Source organism: Herpailurus yagouaroundi, unplaced genomic scaffold (assembly GCF_014898765.1).
Source record: "Herpailurus yagouaroundi ecotype Mexico unplaced genomic scaffold, PumYag 184, whole genome shotgun sequence".
Lineage (NCBI taxonomy): Eukaryota > Metazoa > Chordata > Mammalia > Carnivora > Felidae > Herpailurus > Herpailurus yagouaroundi.
This window is the reverse complement of record NW_024412415.1, coordinates 37,563,388-37,585,593: the sequence shown is the minus strand read 5'-3', so window position 1 is coordinate 37,585,593 and position 22,206 is coordinate 37,563,388. Positions and strand designations below refer to the sequence as shown.

Genomic DNA, 22,206 nt, shown 5'->3' with positions numbered 1-22,206 from the left:
GTGCCCTGAAAGTGTGCAACACTGCTGGCTCATGAGGAAAACTATGCTGTAACTAAACTTCCGCTTGGTGAGGAGTCTACTTCCTGACTGACTTACCTCTCAGAGTTTAAGACACACAAAGTTCACACTGGCCAAGGGCTTAGACAAAAGGAAAGTGCTCTTCCTACGTCAAGTGGTGGTGACACAGTAAATGGTCTCCAGAGCAAGGACTGCCCTGGCCGGTCCGAGTCACGCCTAGCCCACATGTGCAGGGCTGGTGGCAGCTCGGAGCTCCAGAGACACAGGGAAATACAACAGTGAGAGAATGCAGATGATTTCTAGAGACTTGCTCTATGTTTCAAATCTATCTCCAGTGACTTTCCCAGTCATTAGTTTACCTTCTTTATCCCCCTGGTCATTAAAGTGAGAAACCCTCTAGTGATGCAGATCTTTACTTTGCCCTCTCTTCACTCTCTGCCCAAGTCCGTACAGACTAGTGCTTTCAGCAGCACTAGACTACCTGGCTGAGGGCTGGGTGGGGCTGCCCTGCTTCTTGCCAACCTTTGACCCCTCCTAGTCTGAGAGGAAGGAAGAGGGGCTAATCTGGTTGGGAAGAGCCTACCATGCACTCTGGCAGGCCCACATCTTAGTGGGTGGGACTCCTCTGCCTTAAAAATAGAGAAACAGAGTCAGGACATAAAAATGCTTTCTTTCTTTTTTTTTTTTTTTTTTTAATTTTTTTTTTCAACGTTTATTTATTTTTGGGACAGAGAGAGACAGAGCATGAACGGGCGAGGGGCAGAGAGAGAGGGAGACACAGAATCGGAAACAGGCTCCAGGCTCCGAGCCATCAGCCCAGAGCCCGACGCGGGGCTCGAACTCACGGACCGCGAGATCGTGACCTGGCTGAAGTCGGACGCTTAACCGACTGTGCCACCCAGGCGCCCCTAAAAATGCTTTCTAAGAGCACATCTGGAGGTCTGCTCTCTGGTCCCTGTTCTGAGACTAAGTCTGTCAGCCAGAGGGTGGTTCTCCATACAGCCTCTGGCAGATGGTCTCTCCCTGGGGCAGGACCCCAAACCTGGATCTTGAGGGAGAGAGCATAAGGCCAATTTCTGACGTGGGTTTAAGTGGCGTTGTCCAAACCAAGTAAAGCTTTGGGAGAGGTAATTGTGGGAGTCAGTAGATCCCTAAATAAAGCTTTGACCTTCATTTGATGTTTTAGGTATATTTTCAAATTGATCAAAACTTAAAGGGGAGGGGGAGTGTTACTGGCAACCCAAACTTCTAGCATGAGGTTTTGAGGTGTTTTTAAAAAATGGAATTCACTTGAAGTTCTCTTGTTTTCCAGAACGACCAAAATTTAGTCCTACTATTAACGTCATAACTATTAATAGACAACTTTCAAATGGTGGAAAAAGAACATACTGTACATATGAGAAGCTACTAGATTTTTGCCTTAAAACTGAGAAGATGGAAGTTCATTCTCATCTAATGAGGAATTACAGTATTTGTTCCGTTTACTGTCTCCTCACCTTCACGATTTCCTCCCTAAAACTGTTTTGATAATGCTATTTCCTGAGATATCCCAACTGGGGCATGGTTGTCTGGCAATGCACTGCAGATTTTTAGGCTAATTTCTACCTGTTGTTTAGAGATGATCTATGTCTGTGCAGCCCCTTGTGACTTCAATCGTCCACCGGGCACATCCTGAGGTGTACAATCTGAGGCACAGAATTCAATGTGGCCCCGCGGTACTCCTCTCACTCCGGGCCACAGCAGGAGGAATGCAGTGAGACCTCAGATGAGAATTTACCTTATGGCTGCCCTCCAGACCCTCCCAACATCAGGGTGACTATGAGGCAAAGGCTACCTCTAGTGTCTGAAAAATCACCCAGAATGAGATTTCCTTTCAGATTGTAAGATTAAAAAAATAAAGAAACTTGAAAACATGACTGAATTAATAAGATGCAACTTGATGGAACAGGACATGGTTATGTGATTAGAGTTACTGCGTTTTTACTGAAAGAACACCTTGCACTGAGTACTTAACAACTTAGGGAGAAGAAAATGGGGTGAGTTTTACAGAAACAAATTTGAGTCAGTAACAGAAATGTTATGATACATAAATAACACAGAAAAATTCCAAATCCTTCTAAGCAGGGCAAGTCCTCCCCATCTGGGCTTGCCAACTCCCAGGATGCTTTCCATCGGGGGCTCGAGCCTCATCTCTCACCTGTGGAATTGGCCCTGTCTGAAAGGGACAGGGATGTGCCAACGGGCCACGGGCTGCCCGGGTGGTAGAGATGACTGCGGGCTGGAGGAGCGAGGCTGCTGGAGTGGAAATGATGGTGAGGGTTATCGAGGGGATGGATGGGATGGGCACTAATCACAGCTGTGAACGAACACAAGACAGAGAAGTGCTTAACGTGCTTGCACACACACACAAGTACAGTTCAAGAGCAAAGCCGCCCCTGCCCCTCCCATGCAGTACGACCGTTCCCTTGGCTTCTGGGTGGCAGCTGGATGTGAACAATTAGCCATGGATTTTACATTTGTTTTTTTAAAAAATCAACATACTGCTAGGTATTTGTCTACACACACACACACAACAACAACAAAAAAAAACCTTGGAGGAATAGGTACTAAAATGTTTATGGGGATTATCTTGTGGGGAAGAGTGGTCAGGAGTCAAAAAAAATTTCTTTTGGTTCACCTGTATTTTCCAATTCTTCTACAATAAACACGGATTACATGAGTTATTAAAACATCGAACTGAATATATCACAAAATATAAATCCATTAGCAAACAAATGATGGTTGAGGTTTCTATCATTTTTTTTTCTCCTGCTAAAAAAAAATACAAGTCTCTTTTCCTCTGATTATATTCCTAACACGTTCCGTTTTTCTTACAGTTGGATGAGGCATGCAGTAGGCATTGAGGCTGAATGAATGAGTAGCCGCTTAATCAGTTTTCGTATCTTAAAAGGATGCAAATGGGCCTGAACTCCAAAGTTGTAAGAAAAGTATGGAACACAGGCCTATGGCACCACCTCTGACCGCTTCTCTTCTCGTCTGGAAGCTCAGCCACATCCATTCACATTTTAAAATATAAATGGATCTTTCCTAATTGCCTCTTTCCATCCCACAAAAGCTAAGGAATTAAATTTGCTGCATTTAGCTACAGAATCCAAGTTTCCACACAGATATCTCATATACAACTTTCTATGAAGACAAAACACTTCTTTAATGAGGCTTCATTATTGATTGAGATGCAAACAAACAAAACCAGAAGCCCAGCTGGGGAATAAGCCTCTCTTTGGTCCTCCCTTAGAGCACTTTTAGAAACAGAATGTTTAAGACCAACATGGTCAGCTCTAAACCCTTAAACAGGCAAACAGGTGGGGCTGATAAGGAACACAGGGGATCTTTTTTTTTTCCCTCTAAGTAAGGGCTTCACAAACTATGATAAAGCTTAATTAGCCTTTGGAGTCTATTAAATGTCTCTGTCATCAAGGATCTCCCTAGATCTTTGTGAGGCCACTCAAAATTACTCTGGTGAAGAAAAATCCTAGTCAATAAACAGGATGCTTTTATTCTCCAGCTATTTCCTGTCCTGGCCACTTGTTGGACAAGCAGATGGCTCCACCAAGAGACCAGAAGGCTCAGGTGGTCCTTCGGAATAAAACACTTGGAAAAACTGGCAGAGGAGGGTTCAGGGCAGTCTGGGAGTCAGCATTTCCTTTAGGGGGAAGATAGGTGGTTTTTAGGAGCAAGAAGCTTCAGAATCAGCATTTTCTAGAATTGAGGCTAGGACAAGGGAAAGAAGCCTCCTGATTTTTACCTAGGAAGTCCAACCTGCAAAGCATCCTAGGTATGCAGGACTCTAACAAAGAAAAACAAAATTGACTTCCTCTTTTTAAAGGCATTTCCAATCTTTCCAAGTAGAGTAAGTAGAAGAAGAAAACAATGTGAGAGTGCCTGCCTAGATTACAGCTGGCAATTACTAGCTGTCAGCTGACTTGGATCCTGATGCTTCTGAGCAGGGTCTTGTACAAGGCTGACCGAGCCCAGCCCAATGCTGGCAATAGGAAGGTGGATGGTGAAGACAGACTTCAGGGAGCTGCAGCTTGAGAGAAAGGACTGGAGCCACAGGCAGAAAAGGAGATCTCAAAACCTGAAGGTCATAAGTACATCGGGGTACCTGGTTTCCAGATTCCTGAATTAAAGATTCCACTCACTCACCCAACCATTAAGGCACAAATTAAATAATACTGTATATTTATGTGTACACCTTACCCATCCCCAAAGAAAGAAAAAAGAACTGTTACCAACTGGTAGGACATATCTTTTCTCCTTAACATTTAAAAATAAGCCAGTTCAGGTAAAAACTAAAATCTTATACGAAACAAATAAGCAGTCAAGCTACCATCTTCCTATAAATTAAAAGCAACTTTAATGGATTTACTCTTTTCAGACATTTATGTTTTAAACCTGGGGACCCCATCCTGGGCACCTCTTATAAGAGGAAAACCATGTTTTTCCCCCTGCATGTTTCCAAGTTCAGGCTCTTCATTTTTCATCATGGTCCCTGAGCAAAAACTACTTCGTGCAGAAATGACCTATTAATGAATCAGCCTTTCTCTTCCAAAGCTGATTTTTTGAGGCTAGTGCCTACATGTTTGTGCACAGTGTGTGTGTGTGTGTGTGTGTGTGTGTGTGTGTGCGCGCGCGCACACTTACACACTTGGGTGTTTCGCCAGTTTCCAAGCATAGGGAGTCATGGTTCATTTCTTTGTGTGTAGGGTATCTGTGGTTTAAATCCCTGCCACTTGTCAACAGAGAGATGCCTGAGAGTTCTGAAATCAGACATCTTATGAAATGAATAACAAATTCAAAGGCTCATTTAGGTTAAATTGAAAAGTGATCTAATGGATGCTTTCAGGATGGGCAGTGTTAAGGCTTACTGGGCACCTGTTCAGCTTAGAGCAAATACTTCCAAGTTTTTTAAACTTGCTCTTAGTAGGCAGGTGGTTTTGTATCACTCTAGGCTGGTGCAGGGACCTGCACTGAGAGCCCCACTGTGCTAGCTAGTCTGAAATGCTTCCCTATCTTGAAAACAGTGACAAGGGAGAAGACACAGTCGTTTTAAAAAAGAAACTGGTCTGTCCCATTGCCTTTGGGTTTTCAGTCATGATATTTCACTTTGGATTTCAAATGTTATTAAAGAAGGCTAGGTAACTTTTATGCTTATGAAAGTGAGGCAAATAAGGTTTCAAATAAGGTTGAAAAATTGTGTTTTAAAAACTCTGTTTTATAAACTTAAAAATTCTCTAAAATATAAAGTCCACTAATTAGAAAAAATTCCACAGGTGCCCCATCAACACTGAGTGCGTATCAGGAAGTCTAGGGAGTATTGTGAAATTTGGCTTCCTCATTTGTGCCATGGAGATGCTATGCACATTGTCAGGGAGACTGGCAACTTCCCTGTTCCTGAGAGAACTGAGGGAGTTGGCTTTTTAGCTTATTTATCTAAAGAAAATAGTCTCACGAATAATATTAATTGCAAAGTATGCTTGGTATTTCTTCCCTCAAGGTGCCAGCTTCAGTAGGTTATCTGTTGTGTTAGGATCAAGTGAAGTCAAAGAGATCATTCATAGTTGCTCCCCAGAATGACTAGATATACTGATAGCACAGGGCAAATGAGAGGCTTTTAACTTACGTTGGGGTGGCTGGGAGTCAAAGGGCATCATCATTTTTGGTCTCATTCCTCGCCTTCCAGCCAGTGTAGACATGCTGTCCTCTGACTCATGCCCTAGACATCAAATACAGAGGTTAGTTACAAGTGTATGCCCTACGCCACTAGGTAGGCTCAGCAGGAGAACATCTCTGGTGGGGGACTCAGGACTCACAAACACCATGATGGGGATGAGGTGTTTCTGCAGGAAATGAAATAAAGAGGCGAATGACCGGTAGTGCATTACAGGAAGTCTCTGCTGAGAGTGAATGCAGTTGACACAATGCTGCCTACCATGCTTCAGTGTGGTGTCTGTGAGTAAGGGCATCCAGACCAGAACATTCTGAAAACCACAATGACAGGTAGACTCCAAATGAAGGGACAGGATGAAATGTACAGACATGGGGTAGGTTGTTCAAATGTTTGAGTATCGAGTTGGCAACACATGAGAGGAGACCTAACAGATCCAGAAAGCTATCTCATCTGGGTACAGAACCTCTCCCCCACAACAAGCTAGCTATTCTTTTTTTTTTTTTTCCTTCAGGTTAGCTATTCTTTACCTGATGTTGACCAAATCCCACCGCACAGATTTCTTTAAACCTAACCTCACACAGGAATCACCAAATTGAGGCAATTGTAGAAAACAGAAAATGATTTAAATGGAAATAGTCTCCCCATATTTGGGGATAACCTGCACCTCTATATGAATTCCGCCTTTGATGGATGTTGCTGTCCATGGAATTGTCAACTGGTGTGATATCTTGAGAGTTCCGAGGAATTGGAGTATCAGTCATGATGGGATTTGGGTCTGGAGACTTATCGATGGGTTTCAGCTCCAGTCTCTCATGATGGATCCAGAGGTCTGGGGGTTTGACATCTTTGGAGTTCCCTTTGTACTTGTGGGAACCATTCACTGATTTGCAAGCAGCTCGTTTCCTAGGCACAAATTTAAGAGGATTTTTTTTTTTAAAAGTCATGCTTTTGAACATATTTGTCAAAGGCTTGAGTGACTAAAACTGCCCATCTGAGAGATGCTTCAAGCAAAGGCAGAAACTAAAAACACACAAACAAAACAACAAAAAACTGAGGCAGTAAGTTCACTTCAGGGAATAATAAGGGTATCTCTGCTTTGTCCACCCGTATTTAGAGATACATACAAGGGCACATTTGACTACTGCTTTGTGACTATTTTTTTTATCAACAGATTAGACAGCATTTTAAGATTAAACAATCTCTAAAGCAGAAGGTTTCTCCTCCAGTTCCAAACAATAGACAGAAAACATTAATTAGAAATGTAAGAGTGGAGTAGAGGTAGTCTATGGCTCATAAAAAAGGAAGGGAACATTTAAGTAACCCAACAAGGACTACCTAACAGGTAAAGTCACGAAAGCAGATGACAGTGTCTACTCCTCTGTGCCTTAATTTCTCCATTCGCTCACTCATCCACTCAGTAAGCATTTATTAGGTGTCCACTGTATGCCAGTCAATCCCTGTGTTGGCTTGCTGTGCCCACAGCATTTCTGGTCAAGTGAGGAAAACAGATATTGAACTATTTTAAAATATTCTGAACTCAATTAAATGCCAAGAGTTACAGTTACTTCTTAATAGTTGCACATAAGGTGGAGAGGACAAACCTGGAGGAAGAGGTGACGCCAAAGTTAAGACTTAAAGAAGGAAGGGCGGAAAATGCCTTCCAGGTGATGAAATCAGCTTATGTCAAAGTCCTGCAGCAGAGCACAACAGCCTGGTGTATCAGAGGGATTGTAAGAAGTCCTGAGTGGTGGGAGCACAGTGAACCATGGGAAGAATGACAGGAAATGATAGTGGAAAGGGAGCCCAGACCATAAAGGGCTTTTAGAGACATGCCAAGAGTTTAATTTCACTACATGGTTTTTAAGCAGGAGAGTAAGAAGATCAATTTTGAGTTAAAAATTTATGCTAACTGTGGTGTGAAGAACGGATTTGTGTGGTAGGGGACAGAACAGGAGACCAAACAGGATGCTACTGCAATAGTCTTAGCCATGACTGATGGTGGTTCAGGATAGTGGAATGAAGGCAAGGGGCACACTTGACAGCTGTTCAGGGGGCGGAAATGACGAGATTTGGTCATTTGAGATTTGGTGGGGTGGGAGTAACAAAGCAAGAGGAGCAGATGATGAAGACAAGGTGTGAGGATAAGCCATTCACTAGCATTGCGATTAATGCAGTAGAAGCAGGTTTCACAGAAAAGATTATAAATTCTGTCTTGGACATGCTGAGTGCCTGTGAGACACTCAAGAGGAAATGCAGAAGAGGCAAGTGGTATGCAAGTCTGAGACTCAGAAGAGAGGCCCTGGCTAGAGATAGAAACACAGAAGTAACTGGAATGCCAACAGTAAATGAAGCCATGGGAGCAGATATCACTGGGGAAGAGCATAGAGGGAGAAGTCAGCCTAGGACCAGACCCTAAGGAAGGTTTGTATTTGATGGCTGGGTAGACAGGAGGAGCTGTGAAAAAAAAAACAAAACCATACAATCATGAAATACAAGAGAAGAGAATGTTTCAAAAGGAAGGAGTAGTTGAGTTGAACACTGTTGAGAGATTAAGATGAGGACTCAAAAAGGTCTACTGGCTTCGGCAATATGGAGGTCACTGGTCCTTACCAAAAGCAATTCTGATAAAAGTTGAAGGAGCAGAATCCAGATTGAAAAGGACTGAAGCATGAGTAAGCAATGGAAAAGTGGACGAGTGGACGCAGTAATCAAGAAATTCTGTGGTGAAGGGAAAGACAGGGGTTTGTAAAAGGCCAGGGGTAAGGACTACGCAGCAGAATAAGGGTTATAATTATACTGATTTCTTAAGATGAAAGAGGTCTGAGCACACTTAACTGCTGAAGGTATAGAACCGAGAGAGTGAAAGGCTGGCTGTGCTAGAGAGGGGGTAACAGCAAGTATAAGGTATTAGGAAGATGAGAGCCACTGATCCAGAGGATAAATGAACAACTGGAGGAAGTATGCAGAGGAAGGTTTTTGGATCCAATGATGGTACCCGGAGGGAGTTCTCATCTGCCAAGGGTACGGCAGCTAATGAGGAACATGTCGAGAAGCAATGAGGCCCTAAATGCTCGGTCATCACTGAGGTTGTAAGAGTCTATAAACAGCTACAGTTGAAATGGGAGGTACTTCAGGTATCAGAAAGGAAGAAAAGTGATAAGAAAAGCTCTCATATTTTTTAGTATTCATGGAACACCTGGAAAGATGGTCACTGGGGGAGGGGGAGGGGAAGCTCCACGAAGACTGAATACAATTCTTTTTGAAATGTTTGTTCATGTTTGAGAGACAGTGTGAGTGGGGAGGGGCAAGAAGGGAGGGGGATAGAGGATCTGAGGTGGGCTCTGTGCTGGTAGCAGTGAGCCCGATGCGGGGCTTGAACTCACGACCTGAGCTGAAGTCGGATGCTTAACTGACTGAGCCACCCAGGTGTCCCCTCGGTACAATTCTTTTTAAACCAAAGGACCCAAATCTGTAGGACTTGCAGATTCAAGTACAAAGTACAGAGCCTATTATCCACTCAGTTTCCTACCTCTCAATCTGAAGAATAAGTATTTTTTATTTACTTTGAATTTTAAATTCCCCAAAGCACTAAGGAATTATGTCACTTTGTTTTTTTAGACTCTTTTAAATAAAGATCTCAAGATTTCTGAAACTAGATATAAAACTAAGTTCATAAAGGTAAATAAATGCGAAATGCCAAACAAAGAAGCTTGCAGGAAAATTCTAAAGTAGAAATAATGTCATCTCTGAGGCTTTTAAGAGAAACCATTTTCTATAATCAAAAGGGGACAAGGAGAGGTGTAAGAGGCAGTAACCAGGAGGCTTATAAAAGGAGCTCCCATTCCCTTGGAAAAGAGATGCTCTGCAAGATCTAGAAAGCTACTTTCTCTGGGCAAAAGAAAGATTCAACACCTCACATAACGTACACAAAATGACATGAAGCTGTCACTAGTGGCAGTGACAGGGTGGTTAGTCTGTACTTGTCCTTGGTACTAAAACCAAATTCATTGTTATCAAACACATGCATCTCACCTTGGGCAGACCAAGTCTGAGGGATAATCACAAACACTAACATGAACTGGTCTCTCTCTCTTTTACGCAGCAGTATCTCCATCTTATGATCTTTTAGGATACTGCAACTGAAGTCGTTTTATTGCCCATAATGTGTTTTGCTATTAGGGCTAACTCAGGAACCTTTTTATTTTTGGCATCTGTCTCGCTGGCCAGATACTATATAGGAGTTGAAAGCAGTGTTGGGTCAGGGATTCTGTCAAGTTCAGGAGTGTAGGCTGTTATCAAGCAGTATGTAACTCAATCATCTGGCTATGTGCTTTAAACAATTACCACGACCCTCAGTATCTCAGAGGAACTCAGACCTAGCAGCCACCTGACCCCTCTGCTCATTTGATATTCCGATCTTAAATGAGCCTTTCTTATTCCCTAAATCAGTATCTGTCCCCACTGACCCCCAACCTGCCCCTGCCAGCCCTAACCTCAACTTCCACACTTGGTAGCACTTTCTGGAAAATATTCTTAAGCTTAGATGTAGAATAAAGAGGGCTGTGGTCTTCCACTTCAGGTATATTTGTGCCATGAAAAAGCTTGTAAGAATGCCCATAAACCCCTGTCCATCTGGCTCACCGTGTGCACCTCTAAACAGTACTCCAAACCAGCAAGGCGGGACGTGGTCCACTTTCCTCTCCAGATCTATTCTCTATGTGACCCTGTGACCCGAGAGGTTGAGTCAAATGAACTGTATCTGCTTTATGTGGCTTCCTATGGATTTGGCCAACAGAAGACACAGGCAAGAGACTGGAGAGTAGGAGTTTTTAGCCTGTCCCCTCCCTGCTGGGCTAGAGGTTGGCAGAGACTACATTCCTACAACCACACCCAGTTCCTGTCAGAAAGCCCTCTCCTACTGCTTCAGACCTCTGAACACAGCTATTCTTCAGAAAGACCTCTTGCCCTTTTGGGCCTAAGGGTGACAGTGCCCATCATGGCTGCTGGCCCTCAAACATCTCTGCCTCTTTCCTAACCCCACCTATGACTTTGTGAATGTCCTAAAGGGACCATTTAGGAAAGAGGTTAGGAAAGAGAATCTTCCTTTCACTCTTTTTGAGTGTGCCACTTCTCTCCTGCCAGGACAGCGAGTGATACATACTTAGGAGAACCATTCTTCTTTTCCTTTAAAAATATTTAAAACATAATTTTTCATGTACAGTTAACCCTTGAACAACATGGGATTGAACAGTAGGGATCCACTTACATGCAGACTTTTTTTTTTCTTAATTTCTATTTAAATTTGTTAGCATACAGTGTAATATTAGTTTCAGGCATACAACGTAGTGATTCAACAATTCCATACACCACCCGGTGCTCATCACAAGGGCCCTCCTTAATCTTCATCACCTATTTAACCCGTCCCCCCACACACCTCCCTTCTGAAAACCACTGGTTCATTCTCTATAGTTAAGAGTTTGTTTCTTGGTTCGCCATTATCTTTTCTTTTCCCCCTTTGCTCATTTGTTTTGCTTCAAATTCCAAATGAGTGAAATCATATGGTTGTCTCTTTCTCTGATTTAATTCATTTAAAATCATACTCTTCTAGCTCCATCCATGTCATTGCAAATGGCAAAGTTTCCTTCTTTTTTATGGTTGAGTAATATTCCATTGCATAAATATACCATATCTTCCCTTTTGCCCCCTCAGATCTAGGGTTAGAGTGAGCATGAGAGTAAGTGCCTGGCATCCGACAGTTCAGAGACCTCTCTAGAGAGTAAAACCCCAGACTTCTGCTTGGCTGAAAACAGAATGGTAGCCATCTACTGAACTGAGGCAAGGAGAGGATTTTGGGCTCTAAACAGTCTTTAAATAGATATTCAATTATTCCTTCTGTTTTTATCTCTACCTTCATACCAATTTTCAGAAATTCTTAAATATTCCAGAAATTCTTAAATATTTGGGGTCTTCTCCAAAATAACTAGGCTGCTTCCTAGCTTTTCTTATTGGGTGTTCAGGAATCCACTTTCCAGATCTAGGGTTAGGGTTAGGGCCAGGGTGAGGGTATACGTTTGCTATTCACCATGCAGACGTTTTTTGATAATTATAGTACAGTACTGTGAATGTACTTTCTCTTCCTTATGATTTTTTTAATCATTTTCTTTTTTCTACCTTTACTGAAGGAATACAGTATATAATATATAACATACAAAATAGATGTTAATCAATAGTTTATGTTATCAGCAAGGCTTTCTGTCAATAGTAGGCTACTGGTAGTTAAATTTGGGGGTCGTCAAAATTTACATGCAGAATTCTGACTGCCTAATTCTGAATTAGGGTCAGTGTCCCTAATCCTCACATTTTTCAAGGGAGAAGTGCATTTTATGTTTGACCTCTTTGTACAACTCCAAACAGAGAAGTCACATAGTAGCAAAAGAATCAATAGCAAAAATCATGGGCTACATTTGGGGCTCCTTACTTTTTCTGGTGAGAGGTGGTACGCCTGGTACAAAAGACAGCAATGACCACAACCACCACAATGGTGACAACGCCAACAGAAACAATGATGACCAGCAGCATGCTACTGTCCAGGGGAGAGGTGGGGCTTCCATGCGGGCTGTTACTGCCTGGAGAGGGAAAACCGGGACATTTATTAGTGTTAGAGAATTCCAAACATGTAAACACTCAGGCTATGGAAACTTCATGTGAACTTCTCTGTAATACACTCATTGCTGTGCCTTGCATACAGGTGTCTCACAAAATCTAGAGAGCCAAGTTTCTGCACTATGTACAGCTCTTAGCACAGTGCTTTGCACAAAGCTGGTTCAATAAAAGCTTCTCAAATTATACTAAACATTATACTTGGACAAATAACGGGTCTGCCCCTCATGGTCTTATATTATATTATGCATAAATTTGTGTCATAAAGCACCATTTGTAAATCATTTAGTTTTCTGACTTTCAAAACCATTTAAAAAATGTACATTCATAGAAAGCTGAAGTCTTCCCCATCATAGAGATGTCTGAGACCACAAAAAACTACTTGAAAAATACAGTCTGTTTTTATAAATACAGTCTTTGCAAAGTCAATTCTCCTATTCAGTTTCAGGAAAAAGCAGGTATGTACATACGCATTAATTTGACAAATATTTACCGAGTAGTTTTACTATGTGCCAGTCATTGTTCTAGTTACTAAGGATGCAACAGTGAACAACAAAGATGTGACTGCTGGGGTAGGGGCAGAAAATAAACAAGTAAGAAATTATTAGTAATAAGTGCTGTGAAAAAAATAAAATGAGGGGATATGATACAGAGTGACTGGGTGGCTACTTTAGATTGAATGGTTGGAAAAGGCTTCTCTGAGGAAATGGCATTTGAGCTGAGATATGAAGGACAAGAAAGATCCCACCATTCAAAGATGTGGAGGAAGAACATTCGAGATGGAACAGCTAGTGGAAGGATCCTAAGGCACGAATGAGCCCTGGCATGTCCAAGGAAGAGGAAGGCAGCCAGTGTTGCTCAAGCAAGGAGAGATGCAAAGTTAGAGGGAAGAAAGTGAGCACAAAAAGACAGAGATAGATGAGTGTGCAGAGGCTGGATCATTTATGACCCTGAGGAAATTTGGCTTTCCTTCCTGTTACTATTTCCCCACTGCTTACAGGATGAGGGCCAAACTCTGCGTCCAAGGCCTTTTGTAACTTAGCTCTATTCTGTGTTGCTCTTCTACCTTCTGGAACACACTGCTTTGCTTTCCACCTTGTTATAAAAGTTATGCATGCTCATATTATAAAACGTGGGAAATCCCACCAAACAGCTCTACCATAGATATCTGATGTCTTTCCTTCTAGCGATTCTCTCTCTCCTACCTAACAAACAGAGCTGCACAATGATGGATGAGCTGTCTTACCAAGTAATGAGTGTTTAGTTTCTAGAAGTGCCTAAGAAGAGTCATTCTACCCGTCTGGGAGATTGTGGAAGAAATTCCTAACATGAAGTTATGGCCTGGGAATCTGAGTGTTTAGAAAAGCTCCTAAAGTGATTCTCAAATACAACTCTGGTTTATAAACTTAGGATCTAATTCAAACTTTACCTATTGTGGGAATCCCATCCAGAACACTGTATTAGCTGACCTTCCAACTTTTGATGATATGATTTCATAGGCTACATCTAAGCACAGTGCTAGAAATCTGGGCTGATTTAGGAGGGCTTAGAGCTTATTATTCTACATTTGCTTTGATTATTTTTATTCTTCATCTGAGAGAAAGGTAAGCAGACAGATAACGTATACTGAACATAACGACCTTTAGTAAAACAACATTTTTATATTTGGGAAAGACTACAGAGCTAGGGACTAATAAAATTAGACCATATTGGGGCTTTGCATAAATAACTTTCACTAACAGCAGTTTTGAGTTACAGGGTGGGATATGTGGTGGGACAGGCGGTATGAATCAGAGATTAGGGGCCTGGGGTGTGGAGGCTAGCAGGGGTGGTGGGGGCAGTTCTTCCCTGTTCTCAACAGAGATGAATTCCCATTAAACTGCATTTGACCTCTAATTTCTGAGAGGGCCAAAACCCCCCAGGGAAGATAGAGTGAGAGTGAGCTGCCATAGGAGCGTGTCCTGTTAGGGACATTATGATAGGCCATTTCTTAAGCCTCATCTGGACTACTGCAACAGCTTCTTAACTCCCCACTCTGACTTCATAATCTTAGCCCCTGACTCATTCTTCGTTCATCAGAGTAATAACACTAGATACTCAATAAATGGAAATCCCAGTGTCCCTGTGGTAGGAGGTATCTTACATGTGCTATGCACAGGATGAAACTCACATTTCATAGTGTGGGTACCTGAGCTTTGGGCAGGCTGGTTCTAACCCACTACCTTCTCTGATGTGAGACTCTCTATCCTGTCTCTAGGCAGCGTGATCCCTGGAGAGAGCCGGCTGTTTTTTGTTGCCATGCTTTCGCACATGCTGTTACTGTTTCCTGAAATGTCCAACCCCCTCCTTGACAAATGTCAAGCCATCTTCCATGCATCCTTTCATATCTGGGTCAGTCATCACCTCTTCTATGAAGCTTTCCCTTTTCTCCGTCAGCTGGTTTGTTACCCATTCCTTTTGCTCCCATAGCCTGCTACACAGAACCTGAACCTTTAAAAACATGTGTGAATGAAAGTATAAATGAAAGAAGAGACAAGGAAGTAATTGCTTTTCTCATAATCATGAATATTCTATGTGGACAGCACATAAATGTAACACATGCATCCCAGGAGGAAAAATTCAAGAGTCCTAGAACTCAGCCTAGGACTCAGATTCCCACCTCTGGTACAGCACCCCACACCTTTTAGGCTGCATGTGATAGTGGAAAAGGCACAATCAGAAGTCAGAAGACCTGGACTTTGGTTCTAGGACTTCCATAATTAGTGGGTGGACCCAGGCACTCACTTCACTCAGTCTCTTAATGTAAAAATGGGAATGACATCTGTTCTGCCTGCTTCACAGTGTTATGAGGATCAAATGTAATTTCACATGTGACAATAACTTAAAACAGTGAAGTTCTACAGAGAAGTAGGTGCCATCACTTAAGTAATCAGAAGGCACCAGCTCTTAGCCTGGCTAGGAAAACTAGGAAGAAGTTTTTAGAATTCCCAAATTAAAAACAGTGTGGTAAGCAGTGTGGGAGAGAAATTCATGATTCTGAAGCATTTCTTTGGCTTGTTGTTATGTGATGGATAATAATTTATTTCTGCAAGCAAGATTCTAATTTTATAGAGGCAGGCAGTGGGCAAAGGAAGACTCATCTGTTTAGAATTAATCTTATTTTAAGTTGTGTATGTGGGGAAACAATTTTACTTATGGATCCTATAATGAATGGGTAATTCATTATAATTCAGCAAACATTTGCCAGAAAATGCCTAAATTAAACTCTACTCAGTAAAAGGAAATAGGTAACATGCCACAACCCACCACAAACAAGCTACAAAAGACTTATTGAGACTCAAGTAGAACAGTGTCATGCCCACAGGAAGCCAGAAGAGCCATAAGAAAGGCTTTACCACTCATTGGAGGCTTGTAGTCAGATCCTAGGTCTGGAAGCCGGCTTCCTTTTCCTGCAGACCCTGAGGCTGAAGGAGAAGAAATCGCATCAGTGAGGGTCCAAGCCATTGGTGTGATGAGTCTGCTTCACATCAAGTGTGTTCTACAAAAAATATTTTCAGTCTACTCTGTCCATGAGAAAACAAAGTAGCACATAAACAACAGGGAAAAAAATAGGCTGTGCAAAGCAAACTAAGGTATATAGCTTTCTATGCAATGAGGCATCTGAAAGGCTGACACCCTTGTTCCATGGCTGTATCTAGCATGTAACTAGACTGCCACTTGCTGTTCATAAGGTGGGAACACACCCATTCCTCTCGCCCAGCAAAACAGTTCCTGAAAGACTGCTCAGAGCACTTATGGCAAAACTAGCTTCTCTCAGAAAAGGAACAGAGGGACCAGCTGGGTTGACTTCTGCATTACAGAAGTGGACTTTTCCAAGGACCTGGCTATGTTGATCTGGCCTACCAGGTATCAGTAGTGTTTGGATTTTTTTTTTTCTCCAATTATAAAGTTGCCTTTCTCAGTATAAAGTTGCCTTAAGCAGGAGCAGGAAAACAAGTGGAGGTTCAAATCGGGTTCTCAGTTCCTGCTCAGCCATCTAAATACCCAAGGATGGAAAAATGAAGTCTTCCCTCTAGTTGCTCACCAAGGACACTGTCTCCTAATCCATCATAATGAAATACAATGAGTGAGGCTGTCGACCTTAGGCTTGGGACCACCTCACAAACAGACTTCATGAAATACAAAGATCAGTTTTTTTAATAATTCATATTCTTGGTCTTAGATTTTGTTCTTCACATTTATAGAAAAAGCTGCTTGGGTAAAGCAAATATAAGGAGCCCTTTCCCAGTAAATCAAAGGTATTCCTCAATTCAAGGTTTGGATTTCTCCTGAAGTCTGAAAGAATTGCAAAGTCAAAGCTGCTCCTCATGGTTAATACAGGACACTGCCTGCACTTGAATACTGGCCTTTCGTGTACTTGACTTTTGGCAAGTTATTCATTATTTTGGGGTCTTTGTTTCTTCATTGTAAAACAGTGATAATAATTGTTTCTACTTCATGAAATGGTATTGATGATTAAATAGAAATTTAATCCTATAAGATATTTTGAATACCGCCTGACACATAGCAAATGTTCAACAAATATTAACTACTATTATTACAAATATAATAAATCTCCAGGGAAGAATATAATCTTTCCCTTTGCAGAGGCACAGAGTATGAAGCTTCAGAAAACACTTAAAAATGAGTTATTTCTACAAATAAAGCTTGACTAGAAATACATAAACTAGATGTGTTTCTACAAAATATTACAGCTAATGTCAAGTACTTCTATAAAAGTTAATAGCATTGGACTGAATGAACAATTAAAATCTGAACATCTGTGTATATAGTTCATTGAACAGAATAAATATCTAGATGAAAACAATGTTTTCTATGTTTCAAGAAGCTCAAAACTCCCAAAGTAATGCAAGCTGTTGGGTATCCAAAAGGGCATATTTAACTCAGAGTCCCTGATCCCTTTCCTGCTGTCCATACTTGTTACTTCATCCCCTTGTTTCTGTCGCCATCATTCCTGCCAAGTGGCACACACCACAGGCCATGACTCCAGCTGTTCTTTTCACTGTGATGAAGTCTAGTTGGAGGGGATGACTTAGTACTTGCAAAGCTCTTCACATTTAGGTCTGCTTCTTTTTCAGGTAGCCCACCTATAAGTCCAACTATCCAGAGCTTCGTAGCATGTAACTAATTGCCAAAGAACACACTTTGCCAATAAACTGGTTGGCTGAATTCCTGTATTCCCCAGCATTTTTTTTCTTTTAAATATAACCTATGAGCAAGAAATTCCAAGGATTAACCAAACACCAAAAATAAACATGGGTAAGGAAATTAAAGGCTAGAGGTGTGGTGCAAGTGAAGACTTGTACTCTAGCTTATCGAGTGAAGTAGAGGAAGGACAGTGAGCACATCTGTAATCTGTGCACACAGTAGGGTTCTTCTTCTGTTCTCATGCTTAAGTTAAAATGTCTACCATCATCAAGGTACCTCACACATATACACAAGCACATACAAAGAAAGACTCACTGAGTGCAAACACATTTCTAAAGCCTGAAACATGTAACCTCAAGTTCTGACTCTTCCTTGCCATTCACCAAAATCCAAAGACTTTTTATTTCTAAAAACTACTCTTAAATCTTGAAAGCAATCATCAACTTTCCCTTCATTGCTCTTGGTATAGAAAACAGATACCAACTGTAGCTGACTCCCTGGAGATGAAAACCACAATCCAGTTACTTCTCCACCATAGCAATCATAGCAGAAAAACCATGTGGACAGATAATTTCAAGAATGGACACTGAGGCCAGTGCCTCTTAAGTTTCCATTTTAAATTGTTTCTACCTCTTTTGAAATGAGCAAGTATATTTAAGGGAGAAATGGAGAAAAGCTCTGAAGTAAGCTTAGGGTAACAGAATAAATAGCACTAATTTTGTCATGGATGACCATACAATTCATTAGGGTAGATTCTTTGTGAGGGGAGGGAAATAGGGTATCGGCTGAATTTGATTACAACTTTTCATTCAGAAATACTAATACAATCCTAGATGCTACAAATATGACAAACAACTGTGAGGGTTCCCATCATGGCCCAAATGCCTATCATTGTTACAGAATTTCAGTATCTTAACACAAAGGACAAACTGACCCATACTTAAGGCCAATCTCCTACAGCTGCAGAATTTCATCTACAGCTCCGTTTCTGATGCTGCCTATTTAGCTTCTAAGTAGATCCCCAGCTTTTCAGATACCCCAAGTGCCACAAACATGGACTCAACTCCACTTTGGCCAATGAATATGTGGTTTTTAACACAAAGTACCGATTTTTTGGGGAAAAAAAAAGAAACAAAAACAACAAAAAGCTAGTAATAATAGGTCACAAAAGAGAGGAAAGGAAAGAAGAGGCCATCTAACTGATTTACCTTGATCATTAGGCATTTTATCAGAGGAGTCCGCTAACAGGCCAAGCACAGGGGAAGAAAAAACAAGAGCAAGGATCACAAGCTTTGAAGATGGGACAGGCAGAATTTTTAAAGGAAAAAAAAAAACCCCACAGACTTCCAAACAAATTGTATCTTGTTTTCAGTACTAACAGAAAAGAAATTTCCAGACTCAGTCCCCAGCTAAATTTTACTCCTAATCTCACATGGTTCAGTACTTTATCTTTACTTTTTTATCTAGAGATTTCTTCAAACATCCCCCGTTAGTGTCTTTCTCTCCACAAAGGTCCATAAGCCTTTCAGGTTGAGAGCCTGCATGTGTTGAAAGGAAATTAACATGCTATTACTGTACCCGGTAACTAAACGAATCACATCTGATCTGACCGGTAAAAACTTTAGGATCATTGCAATTCATCTGCCTTAAACAGCCTTGTAAGTGACATAGTTAGGCCAAAAACCGAGGGAGCACTGATTTGGTAGTCAATGGGTGAGTGAAGGATCATTTTGAGATAAAGGTTCACACTGTGGCTCATAAACTCATCATGAGGACTTCTTATATTCTCCACAGTTTCTATGTGCTAAAGTTATATGTGCAAGCATTGCCTCACTAAAGAGACATATAAGAAAACACTGTTTAGTGGAGTTTTACCTTTAGGTGTTCTGAATTGGACGGCTTCAGACATGGGTCCCATGCCCTTTGAGTTTCGGGCTTGGATTTTAAAGTAGTATGGTGTGTCAAGTGTTAACTCTTGTATCTGGTGAGTCAGCCTGTTTCCCACAACAGGCTCAATAACCCAGTCGTGTATCTCTGCGTTCACATCCGTACTGTAATATATGATGTAACCTGTCCAAAGGAGGAAATGAGAAAAGATACCTTATTCCTGCTTTTTCTTTGCAATCGGTAAGTCAACAAAGATATATGTTATGACATATACAAGTAGAAAACTAGCTACTGATTAAACAGCAATGGTGGTGCACCTGGGTGGCTCAGTGGGTTAAGCATCTGGCTCTTGATTTCAGCTCAGGTCATGATCTCATAGTTTGTGAGATCAAGCCCCCAGTCAGACTCTATGCTGACAGTGTGGAGCCTGCTTGGGATTCTCTCTCTCCGGCTCTCTGCCCCTCCCTCACTCGTACTTTTTCTCTCTCTCAAAATAAACTTAAAAAAAGGCGGGGGGGCAAGGGTAAAATGCCTTCAAAATGCTACACTAAACATAATATAGAGAAAATCGCAATCTCAACAGTGCCAAGCTGTAAGTTATCATCTGTATCAGCAGTTGAAGCAATAAAAGCAGTTACATAGTAACTATCATAAGTTAATAATACAGGGGCAAGAACTCTCAGAAGGAAACAATCCAATCACTTCAACATCTTAATATTTGAATAGCATACACATCAATGGTCTACAATTAAAATAATGCACTTTTGGGGCGCCTGGGTGGTTAAGCGTCCGACTTCAGCCAGGTCACGATCTCGCGGTCCGTGAGTTCGAGCCCCGCGTCAGGCTCTGGGCTGATGGCTCAGACCCTGGAGCCTGTTTCCGATTCTGTGTCTCCCTCTCTCTCTGCCCCTCCCCCATTCATGCTCTGTCTCTCTCTGTCCCAAAAATAAATAAACGTTGAAAAAAAAAATAAAAAAAATAATGCACTTTTGAAAACAGACACTGATTTGAAGCGCCGTTTTACCTCGCACCAACATGATTTCCCAGGAGAAAAACTCCCCCGCCCCGGCGGGGACAGGGTTGGGCAGTACCTTTATTAAAACTGCAGACTTGATGTGGCTGAAGTCCTAGTGAAACATCACCTGATACTCCCACCAGGGGGCACTCAGTCTCCACGGCTGAGGCAGGAAGAGCTACATGCCTACCTGACCTACACAGTGCAAAAATGCACTGCATGCATCATTACTGGTTTTTAAAGATAAAATAAAATGTAATCCAAGTCAAGTCATGCTTCCTTCTTGTAAGGAACAGGGAAGTTAAAACACACACACACACACACACACACACACACACACACACACACACACCCCATGAGAAAGCCCAGGGATTTATGGAAAGGGATTCTAACTGGAAGTGGAAGCAGGACAACACTGAGAAATGCGATCAGTTCCCTTGGGCCTCCTTATTCATACATAGGAACATGAGAAAGCAAACTCCTGTTCCTCAGCATAAACCTACACCGGAGCAGAGGTTCCAAGGGGAAGCCCATTGGGCTTTCCTCCCTGATAAAGCCAAGGAAGCCAGTGTCCTCTACCGTGGCAAGTTCCTGGAAGTCCAAGGAAAAATCCCAGGTCCCTTCAAAGGCCTAGGCCAATTCAAACTTCTAACTCTAGTGTTAAGAGCACAGGAAGCTGAAGTAGCAGGCCTGGGGACAAAAAACTGAATTGAAAGTTTAATGGGCTTTTTGGGTCTTCGAATCTATATTTACTGGGTATTACCCTTTAGAATCAGGCAGGGTCTTTGACGCCAAAGCTGATTATCTAGTCAGAGGCAGAGAAGAAGAGCTTTTCTGATGAAAATAAATATGTCCATAAAGCCCCATCATAGTCAAAGACTGTCTAATGTAACAACGCCCATCAGACTTTCACCCAAAGTGAGTCAGAACAACCAACTGGCCATTCATTTTTACCTTACTGTGAGCAACAGCACCCCCTAGGTCCACTTTCAAGGATCACCATGACTCTGCACCTCATAAAATGACCAAGCCAGCCTTCAGACTCCCACTTCCCCCAACCACACAGCACTCTGCTGGGATGCTTCTGCCGGGTAGGAACAGAGGGCAGACATACACTCAAAGGCAGTTTACCTGTAATTTTGCCATTGGCTTCTGAGGGAGGCTGCCAATTTACAATTATGGTTCTAGGTTTTCCCTCTTTACTCACAACTGTCACGTCCTTGGGTGGAGAAGTAGGAACTACAAAAAAAACAAGACTTTCATTAGTTCCTGTCCATTTCAATTTAAGTCACCATTTCCTCAACCCATTTATAAGGCACAATAAGAGGTATAAGGCAAAAAAGATAAAGCCTCCTGGCTTCAAAGAACTCAAAGTCTACCTGCAAACAGCTCCAATCAAGAGAAGAATATGCCAAGTACCAAAGAGAAAATACCACACAATGAGAATACAGAATTGTTATCTTGGCTTCGGGTCAGGGATTTATAGGATACTTAGGGAAGTCAAAAGACCTTTGTAGTTAGTTACCAAGTATCTACTATATGCCAGCCATTTTATGAACAGTATTTCACTTAATATTTATGGCAACTTGAAAGGCAGTTACCACTATCCCTGCTTGACAGATCAGGGCATTGGCAATGAAAAAGTCAGGTAATTTGCCCAAGATGACATTCCCCCTCAAATTTGGAT

At 41.8% G+C, this 22,206-nt stretch overlaps 1 protein-coding gene across 8 annotated transcripts in view; it reads right to left on the bottom strand.

The window, feature by feature from the left end:
• NEO1 (neogenin 1) overlaps positions 1 to 22,206 on the bottom strand; it is a 242,602-nt gene that overhangs the window by 5,797 nt on the left and 214,599 nt on the right. For 3 of the 8 annotated variants that reach the window (XM_040493204.1, XM_040493207.1, XM_040493206.1), the window contains exons 19-26: positions 21,651 to 21,758; positions 19,493 to 19,687; positions 18,826 to 18,858; positions 15,805 to 15,873; positions 12,228 to 12,375; positions 6,414 to 6,652; positions 5,702 to 5,794; positions 2,216 to 2,374 (exon numbers count right to left, since the gene is read on the bottom strand). In XM_040493204.1, coding sequence (XP_040349138.1) covers positions 2,216 to 2,374; positions 5,702 to 5,794; positions 6,414 to 6,652; positions 12,228 to 12,375; positions 15,805 to 15,873; positions 18,826 to 18,858; positions 19,493 to 19,687; positions 21,651 to 21,758 — 1,044 coding nt within the window. The remainder of the gene's footprint in view (positions 1 to 2,215; positions 2,375 to 5,701; positions 5,795 to 6,413; positions 6,653 to 12,227; positions 12,376 to 15,804; positions 15,874 to 18,825; positions 18,859 to 19,492; positions 19,688 to 21,650; positions 21,759 to 22,206) is intronic. The other 5 variants (XM_040493205.1, XM_040493209.1, XM_040493208.1 and 2 more) reach the window with 2 other exon arrangements.